A 9,109-nucleotide genomic window follows, 5' to 3' on the forward strand; every position below is an offset into this window, starting at 1 on the left:
TATTTGTCCTTTCGTGATTGACTTATTTCACTCAGCATAATGTCCTCCAAGTTCATCCATGTTATGTGGTGTTTTGCAGATTCTACATTATTTTTTAGCTTTGCATCCGTTGTGTGTATGTACCATAGTTTGGTTATGCATTCCTCAGTTGATGGACACCTATGTTGTTTCCATCTTTTGGATATTGTAAACAATGCTGTGATGAACATGGGTGTGCATATGTCTGTTCTTGTCATGGCTCTCACTTCTGTGGATATATACCTAGTAAAGGAATAGCTGGGTCAAATGGTATTTCTAGTTCCAACTTTTGAAAGAATCGCCATACTGCTTTCCACAATGGTTATACCATTTTACAGTCCCACCAGCTGTGTGTGAGAGTCCCGATCTCTCCACATCCTCGCCAGCATTTGTTATTTTCTGCTCATTGAACATTGCTACTAGTGCTGGAACAAGAGGTATCTCATTGTTGTTTTGATTTGCATCTCACTCATAGCTAATGATCTTGAGCATTTCTTCATATGTTTGTTGGCTACTTGAATATCCTCCTTGGTGAAGTGGCTCTTCATGACTTCTGCCCATTTTTTAATTGGATTGTTTGTCTTTTTGTTATTGAGGTGTTGGAGTTTTCTATAAATTCTAGAGATAAGTCCCTTGTTAGATATATCATTACCACATACTTTTTCTCAATCTATAGGTTCTCTTTTGACTCTTTTGGAGAAGTCTTTGGAAGCACTGAAAAATTTAATTTTCATTAGGTTCCAATCATCTGGTTTCTGCTGCTTGTGCAATTTGACTTATGCTTTATAGTCTATTTATGCCATATATTAGGGCTCCTAAATTTGCCTCGAGATTTTGCTTGAGGAACTGTATAGTTTTAGGTTTCACATTTACGTCTTTGATCTATCAGGAGTTCTTCTTCTTTTTTTTTTTGTATGGTGTGAGGGAGTTCTTTTTTTTTTTGGTATGGTGTGAGGTACAGATCTTGTTTCATTTTTCTGCAAATGGATCTCCAGTTTTACCAGCACCATTTATTAAACAAACATTCTCTTCCCCATTTAATGGATTTTGGGCCTTTGTCAAAGATTAGCTGACCATAGGTCCATGGATTTATTCTGGGTTCTCAATTCCATTGGTCTATGTATCTGTCATGAAACAAATACCAGACAGTTTTGACTAATGTGTCTGTAAAGTAGGTTTGAGATCCAGAAGTGTGAGATCTCCTAATTTGTTCTTCTTCAATAGTGCTTTGCTTATCCAAAGTCTCTTTCCTTTCCATATAAAGTTAGTGATTGGTTTTTCCATATCCGTAAAGAATGTTGATGACATATGGATTGGGATTGCATTGAAGGTATAGATTGCTTTGGGTAGAATTGACATTTTCACAGTGTTCAATCTTCCTATCCACGGGCATGGGATGTTCTTCCATTTATGTAGATCTCTTATGGTTTCTTGAAGTAGTTTTTTTTTTTTTAATAATTTTCTTTGTATAGATATTTGATATTTGGTACATGGTTCCATAATCAACAGCAACAAAAGCAGCAGTCAATAAATCAAATGCCTTATTTCACTGGGCAAGTCTGCTGCAAACCAACTCTTTAAAGTGCTGATGAACAATGATGTTTCATTTGAAGACTAAGGCACATGTAGCCCAAGCCATGGTATATTAAATAGCCTCATAAGCAGAGGAAAACTGGACAATGAATAAAGAAGACCAAAGATGAGTTGATGTTTTTGAGCTTTGGTGTTGGTGAATAATAGTGACAGTACCATGGACTGCCCGAAGAACTACCAAATCTGTCCTGGAAGAAGTGCAGACAGAATGTTCTTTGGAAGCAGGAATGGCCAGACTTCATCTCACCTACTTTGGTCATATTATCAGAAGGAACCATTCTCTGGAGAAGGATATCATGTTTGGTAAAATGAACGATCATGAAAAAAGGTGAAGGCCTTCAGTGAGGTGGATTGACATAGTGACTGCCACAGTGGGCAGTGGGATACAGAAAGGATTGTGAGGCTGACACAGGCTCGAGGAGTGTTTCATTCTGTTGTACATGAGATCACTATGAGTCAGAACTGACTCAATGACACCTATCATCCACTATGACATTAATGCAATCAAGATAGTGAACATTATCTGTCACCTCCAAAGCATTCCTCTTGTTCCTCTAGAATTCGTTCCTCCTTCCTCTTACCTAAGGAGCTCTGGTGATGTAGTGGTTAAACCATTGTGCTGCTACGCAGAAAGTTGGTGGTTTGAATCCACTACTCATTATGAGGGAGAAAGCTGAGACAGCCTTCTTCTGTAAAGATTTACACAACCTTTGGTATTCTATGGGGCAGTTCTACTCTGTCCAATAGAACCATTATGAGTCAGAATTTGGCTAGATCAAAGCTATTTTTTTTGGGGGGGGTAGGTTTTGATTACATCTTACTTTCTCTGACAGCTCCAAGTAACTACTCATGTTCTTAATGTCATTTAGATAATGTTGATTCTTCTACACTTCAATAAATGATGTTGTTCTTGTTGTTGTTTGCCGTCGAGTCGGCCCCGACTCATAGCGACCCCTCCTTGGGTTACCGAGGCAGTATCACTACGGAAGTAGGATTGCCCAACCTTCCTTCGGAGGAGTGGCTGGTGGGTTTGAACCACCAGCCTTCTGGTTAGCAGTCAAGTGCTTTAGGCACTATGCTACCAGAGCTCTATGCTATTCTTTGTTTTGCTCCTTTGACTCAGAATAGCTATTTCAGAATTTATCCATGTTCTTGTGTATATCAAGAATTTATTGCTTATTATCTGGAGTATCATTTCAATATGTGAGTTTTCTATGAGTTGACACTATAGAGGAGTATTCAGATTGGTTCTAGTTCCTGACTATTAAAAGGAAAGTGGATACTCAACGTGAAAATGCAGAAATCTGAGAGAAAAAATGTTCATTTTCTTGAAATAGCAATAACTACAACCATGGAGGAAAAAATGTCTTCAACACAGCAAGTAGATGAAGTCAAATGGGAGAAAAATCAGAAATCCGTAGAGAGACAGGTTGCTACTTGTGGTAGTTCAGTTTGTGTGTCAACTTGGATGGGCCTGGTTGAGTGGCTGGGCAGTTGGTGTTAGTTATTCCCCATGATGAGACTTGCAATCAACTCCATGGTGGGATCTACCACAAGCAGCTGAGTAGCTGCCTTTGGGATGTGGTCTACTTCCTGTATATAAGCAGAAGCCTTGGGGAAGGGTCTTTACCTTATGACACACTTGGAGCCTGCATGCAGCCATGCCATTTTCAACAGCCTGCCATGTTCTGCCGATCTTGGGACTTTCAATGGACTTGAATTAATGGCCTGTTGTCTGGTTTGTTAACATTGAGACTGTGTCATTTTATTTGTCAACCTTGGGCTTGTTAGCCTCACTCAGCCATTCCCAAGTGAAGAGATGTCTCTAGCTTCAGTGGGCTGGGAGCAAGAGGCAGAGCTGAAGCCTAAGGTCAAGGGGCTTTCTCACAGCCCCTAAAGTCAGGCACTTTGAATTTGGACTTACAGTCTCCAAAGTGCAAGAGAATAAACTCCTGTTTGTCAATGCCATCCCATTTGTGGTATATTCTTGTCAGAGTGGCACTAGGGAACCAGAACACTGACTGAACAAATAAGACTAAGACTTTAGCAAACCTGGGGCAGATGACACCAGCGGGCATTCAACACAGTAAAGAAATGGAACTATTTAATGAATGTCTAAATGCCAAATGTAATTATTGCAGACTGTAATCTTTAATCTTTAGCAGTAAGCTGAGAGATTCCCAAAGGAAAGTGTGTGAGAGAAAAGAAGCCTGAGACTCTGCCAGGAACCCAGCTCTCCACCCCCATCGGCACCTGCCCCTGGTGCTGGTTTCTGGACTTAGTGAGTCCTGAGCGCTCGCTGGAGCCCGGTTCCCTTCCTGCAGTGGAGGATTATGTCTGAGCTCACAATGACTTCCTCTCACTGTGTCTTTCACACAGTAATACAGGGCAGTGTCCTCTGGTTTCAGGTTGTCCATATGCAGATACAACGTGTTCTTGGCATTGTCTCTGGAGATGGTGAATCGGCCCCTCACAGAGTCTGAGTAGTAAGCGCCCCCACCAGGAGTAATACCTGAGACCCACTCTAACCCCTTGCCTGGAGGATGGCGGACCCAATCCATGTCATAACTGCTGAAAATGAATCCAGAGCCCTTACACCAAAGACTCAGAGACCCTCCAGGCTGCCTCACGTCTCCCCCAGACTCCACCAGCTGTATTTCACACCGGACACCTGCAAGAGCAGAGACAGCCTGGTCAGGAAATGGTCACACAAGTCCACTATTTCTCTTAGTCATGCCCGTTCACACACAATCCCTGTCCATAAATGACCTTCTAAAATAGCAATAAGGAAAACCCAGCCCAGCCCGGAGTCCATGGACACTTCTCTGTGTTCAGTGCAGATCACTGAATGGAGACACCCGACAATCCCGGGGCAGGGGCTCCTCTCCCACAGCTCCAAGGTTGGGGCTGGACCTGCTTTAATTCGCTGAGGGAGGGGCCCTATTTGCATGTCTTCCTCCTTCATAGCAACATGTGGCGTTGCATGACTTCTGAGAGGACCATAACCCAGAGATCACAGGAGTGATCATGGGGTGCTTTTTGGCAAAGATGACAGTTGGGAAAATTACAATTTCTTGTCCACTGGGGGTGACCTTGCTGGTATTTGAAACAACATTAGGTGGTATAGCCTGCAGCCTCACAGCAACATGTAAGCCACCCCGACAGGAAAAACTGACAGACAAGTGGTCTGTGTAATACAAAGCTCTATGAAGAGTGTGTCAGCTCTGAGAGTAGCCTCCCATTCCTCCAACTACAAGGTGGGCAATCACAAGGGACCAGCGATGTGCTCTGAAATCCTTCCTTTGTGTGTGCCCAAACCCCAAGTCCAGAGGCTCCCTACTTTAAGATTAAGGAGCAGCAATGATATAAAGGCAGGCCCATTGCTGATGGACACAGGCTCCTCTGAAGGGCACCTTTGCATTGATGACCTGGATGGACTCCGTGGACCCACCTTCGACTGCACAGCAGTTGAAGAAGTCAACCAACCCTTCCTCCTGCTCTTCCAGTGATCAGACAGGCATCGTGCCTCACAGCTCCCCCGCCTTCCTGGCCTCCTCTGCATTGTCTCTCACACATGCAACCCCCGCCCCCAGGAAAACCGAATCATGTCTGGTTGCTTCTAAGAGCACCCAGACTGACACATACTTTATAATAAAGTTATGATGATATGAACATGCTGGTATTGGCAAATATAAACTACCTAACATGCGTGAATTAGTGACCTTGCTGAACTAGAGACAATGAATGCAGATCGGACAAAATGAGACACCAGCCTAGAGCTACATCTGACCCACACACTCTTATGTGAGGAGAAGGGTCAGGTGTGAATCTCATTCTGCTTCTATGTGTCACTGACAGTCACCTAGCCACTTTCTTGGCTCTACCCTGAATCCCAACGTGTGTCCTAACTGGGAACCCCACTGCAGTCTCTGTCCTGAGTCTGACCTTTCAGGGGTGGATCACCAGGCCCGTCTCCCAAGGCATCACTGATTGGATTCAACCTGCAGGCCTTGGAGCTAGTCATCAGCCCTTAACCATTAGTGCTACCCAGGGATTCCACCTGCCCTGAGTCGGATTGGAAGATACGCCCCAGACTTCCCTGAGCTTCATCAGAGCTCTGAGGCTGGGGATCCAGGCAGAGTCATTCCTCCCACAAGGGACAGGCTGTTTTTCTGTATGTGAGAATGCTTCCCACTGTCACAACTTTTGAATTCACAGGTGTCAGGGGGCGGCAAAGAATTAAGAAAACAGAGAGATTCCCCAGGAAACTGCAACATGGAGGCGAACCCCGAGACAACAGCAGAATACAAGCCCTTAAACCCCATCTGCACCTGCTCCTGGTTCTGAATCCTGAGCTTGGCAAGTCCGGAGCGCCCCCTGCTGCCCAGCCCTATGCCTGCAGGGGAGGTTTTTGTCTGGGCTCTCAGTGACTTCCCGTCACTGTGTCTGTAGCACAGTAATACAAGGCCGTGTCCTCGACTTTCAGACTGTTCATTTGCAGATACAGAGTGTTCTTGGCGTTGTCTCTGGAGATGGTGAAGCGGCCCTTCACGGAGTCTGCATAGCTTATGTCACTACCACCACTATTAATGGCTGCGGCCCACTGCAGCACCTTCCCTGGAGTCTGGCGGACCCAGTACATCCAGGAGCTGCTGAAGGTGAACCCAGAGGCTGCACAGGAGAGTCTCAGGGACCCCCCAGGCTGACTCAGGCCTCCCCCGGACTCCACCAGCTGCACCTCACACTGGACACCTGCAAACACAGAGACATCCTGGTCAGGAAACCGTCACATACGTCCACTATTGCTCTCACTCATGCCCATTCACATGCACTTGTTCTCCACAAAAATGACCTTTTAAAACAGCAACAAGGAAAACCCAGCTCAGGAATGACTCCATGTAGACTCGTCTGTGTTCAGTGCAGATCACTGAATGGGGACCCTTGGGTATCCAGGGACTGGGTCGTCACTCCCAGAGCTGCAGGGTTGGCGCTGGCCTGGTTTTCATCAGATGAACAAGGGACCCTATTTGCATAGCCTTCTCCTATAAAGCTTACTATGGGGTTGGATGACTTCAGAGAGGGCAGTGATTAAGAGCAGATATAAGTGTCCTGGGAGAGTTTGACGGCAATGACAGCATTTGGGGAAATATAATTTCTTATTATGGGATTATACTGATCTAAACCCCAAGTTACCATTATCTTATCCAGTTTCATACACACACACACACACACACATACACAAACATGTCAGGTGGAGGCCAACACTACGAGGTGGGTGAAACATCAATTTCACAGATATAAAAAGACAAACAGTTGTGCACTGGGCTCTGTGAGATATGAGAAAGCATCTACTAGGTGACAGTAATCCCAGGACTTGAGTCTGTGCTCCTCACCATGGAACTGACTGCTGCCCTGAACCTCCTCCAAGACAGAGCAGGATTAGCGTTCATCTTCTATAATTCATATGAATGGAATTGTACACAATGCATATTTATTTGTTTAATTCCTTCTGGTCAGTACTTGGCTTGGGGACGATTCTATAAAGTGTGCTTTAATGATGAACATGGTATGTGAGGTTATGTGTCAACTTGGCTGGACCTGAGTTTGAGTGACTGGGCAGCTTGATGTAGTTGTTCCCCATCATGACATTGGTAAGCAGGTCGTTGGTGGAATCTACTGGAAAAGCTGAGTGGGTGCCATAGGGATGTGGTCCGCTCCCAATATGTATGAAGGAGATTCAGGAATGGTCTGTAGCTTTAACATGCTGGGATCCTGCATGTAGCGGACTCATTGTTCAGCATCCTGCCATGTTGTCTGCTGATCTTGAGACTCTTAATGGACTTGAATCAATGTCCTTCTGTGTGTTTTGGTAACATCGGAACTGTGCCCTTTTCCTGTCCGACCTTGGGTTTGTCAGCCTCAGCCAGCAGCTGCCTGAGTGAAGAAGGCCTTCTGCTTCAGGGGGCCAGGAGCAAGAGGTAGAGCTTGGGCAGAAGCCCAAAGCTGAGGGGCTTTCATCCAGTCCCTAGAGCCTAACACTTTGAAATCAGACTTCTAGCCTTCAAAACTGTGATAGAATAAACTCTTGTTTATTAAAGCCATCCCATTTGTGGTATATTCCTGTCAGTGTGACACCAGGTAACAAAAACCGAATATGGTACAGAGAGAGTTGGGTGCTTCTCTGACAGATACCTAAAATGTGGAAACCAGAGTGGAGTGTGTCCTTGATTGGATACAGCAGCAGAGAGTCAATAGCAGCAGAGCCAAGGGACCAGCATTAGACAGCAACAGGCTGGAGAAAGGTGGATCCCACTGGATAGGTGCTTCCTGGTGGAACCAGGCATTTGGGCATTAATTGGTAAAAGAGACGAGCAGGAAATGGAGTAACAGGATTGCCGGCCCACAGAGCAAGAAAGCTGAGTGGATTTGGGCAGAAAGATCCCTGGTGGAGTGGTTTGCCTTCAGCATTAATCTGCAGAAGTGGGGAGCCCAAGGAAATAGGATGCAGAGCTGCCTCCGGTTTAAAGTCTAGGACCATGATTCTTGGGGGTGGAGCCACCATAGCCTCCGAGGATTCAATGAATCAGACTTTCACCAACTTGGTTCTGGAGTGTGGGGCTGCTCACTCATGTGGGTCATTGGGATTTGGGCATAGCTGCTGCCCTAAAGTGAGGGGATAGGGCTGCCATGCCCAAGAGGTAGATGAACGGAGCCTGTTAGGACAAGGAATTAAGGTCGCAACTCAGAGGGACCAGGGAACTGGAGCCACGCAGTGAAGAAGATCTGAACAGGTGCCAAGTCTATAAGGGGTGGAATTGTGGTAGTTAATGGTATGTGTCAACTTGGCGGGGCCTGGTTTTGAGTGGCTGGACAGCTGGATGTAGTATTCCCCATGATGAGACTGGTAATCAACTCCATGGTGGAATCTACTGTGAGCAGCTGAGTGGCTGCCATTATATAAGGAGATTTAGGAATTTTGTTGTTATTGATTAAGTGTCGAGTCGTGTCCGATTCACAGCAGAACAAAAGACTGCCTGGTCCCGCTCCAGCTCCATGATCTTTGCTATACTTGAGCCCATCGTCCCAGCCACTGTGTCAATCCATCTCGTTGATGGCCTTCCCCTCTTTTGTTGACACTCCATCTTACCAAGCATAACATACTTCTTCAAGGAATGTCCCTTTCTGACAACATGACCGAAATATGTGAAACAAAGTCTGTCCATTCTCACTCCCATCCACACCCACCACTGCCATCAAGATAGTGAGCAATATCTGTCACCTCCAATACATTCCTCTCGTTCCTCTACAATCCCTCCTTCCTTCAGTTTACTTAAGTGTCTCTGGTAATAGAGTGGTTAAAGCATTCAACTGTTAACCAAAACCTGCTTCCATAAAGATTTACACAGAATTGGGAAAAGATTTACACAGATTTGGGAATTTTATGGGAGAGTTCTGCTTGGTCCTATAGGGTGTTATGAGTCAGAATGGACCAGATGAC

The 9,109-nt window shown here is 45.3% G+C and overlaps 1 protein-coding gene and 1 gene segment (V, D, J or C); both read right to left on the minus strand.

The window, feature by feature from the left end:
• Positions 1-4,426, minus strand: part of LOC103212793 — a 6,686-nt gene extending 2,260 nt beyond the window's left edge. The window contains exons 1-2 of the mRNA XM_042783419.1: positions 4,381-4,426; positions 3,865-4,282 (exon numbers count right to left, since the gene is read on the minus strand). Coding sequence (XP_042639353.1) covers positions 3,865-4,282; positions 4,381-4,426 — 464 coding nt within the window. The remainder of the gene's footprint in view (positions 1-3,864; positions 4,283-4,380) is intronic.
• A 1,608-nt stretch (positions 4,427-6,034) lies between these two features.
• LOC103212794 lies at positions 6,035-6,539 on the minus strand. The segment is given in 2 exon segments: positions 6,035-6,363; positions 6,464-6,539. Coding segments are annotated over 2 exon segments (375 nt in total).
• Positions 6,540-9,109: the final 2,570 nt, after the last annotated feature.

This window comes from Orycteropus afer, unplaced genomic scaffold (genome assembly GCF_000298275.1).
Source record: "Orycteropus afer afer isolate SDZICR_OR568_19922 unplaced genomic scaffold, OryAfe1.0 scaffold01105, whole genome shotgun sequence".
NCBI classification, from domain to species: Eukaryota; Metazoa; Chordata; class Mammalia; order Tubulidentata; family Orycteropodidae; genus Orycteropus; species Orycteropus afer.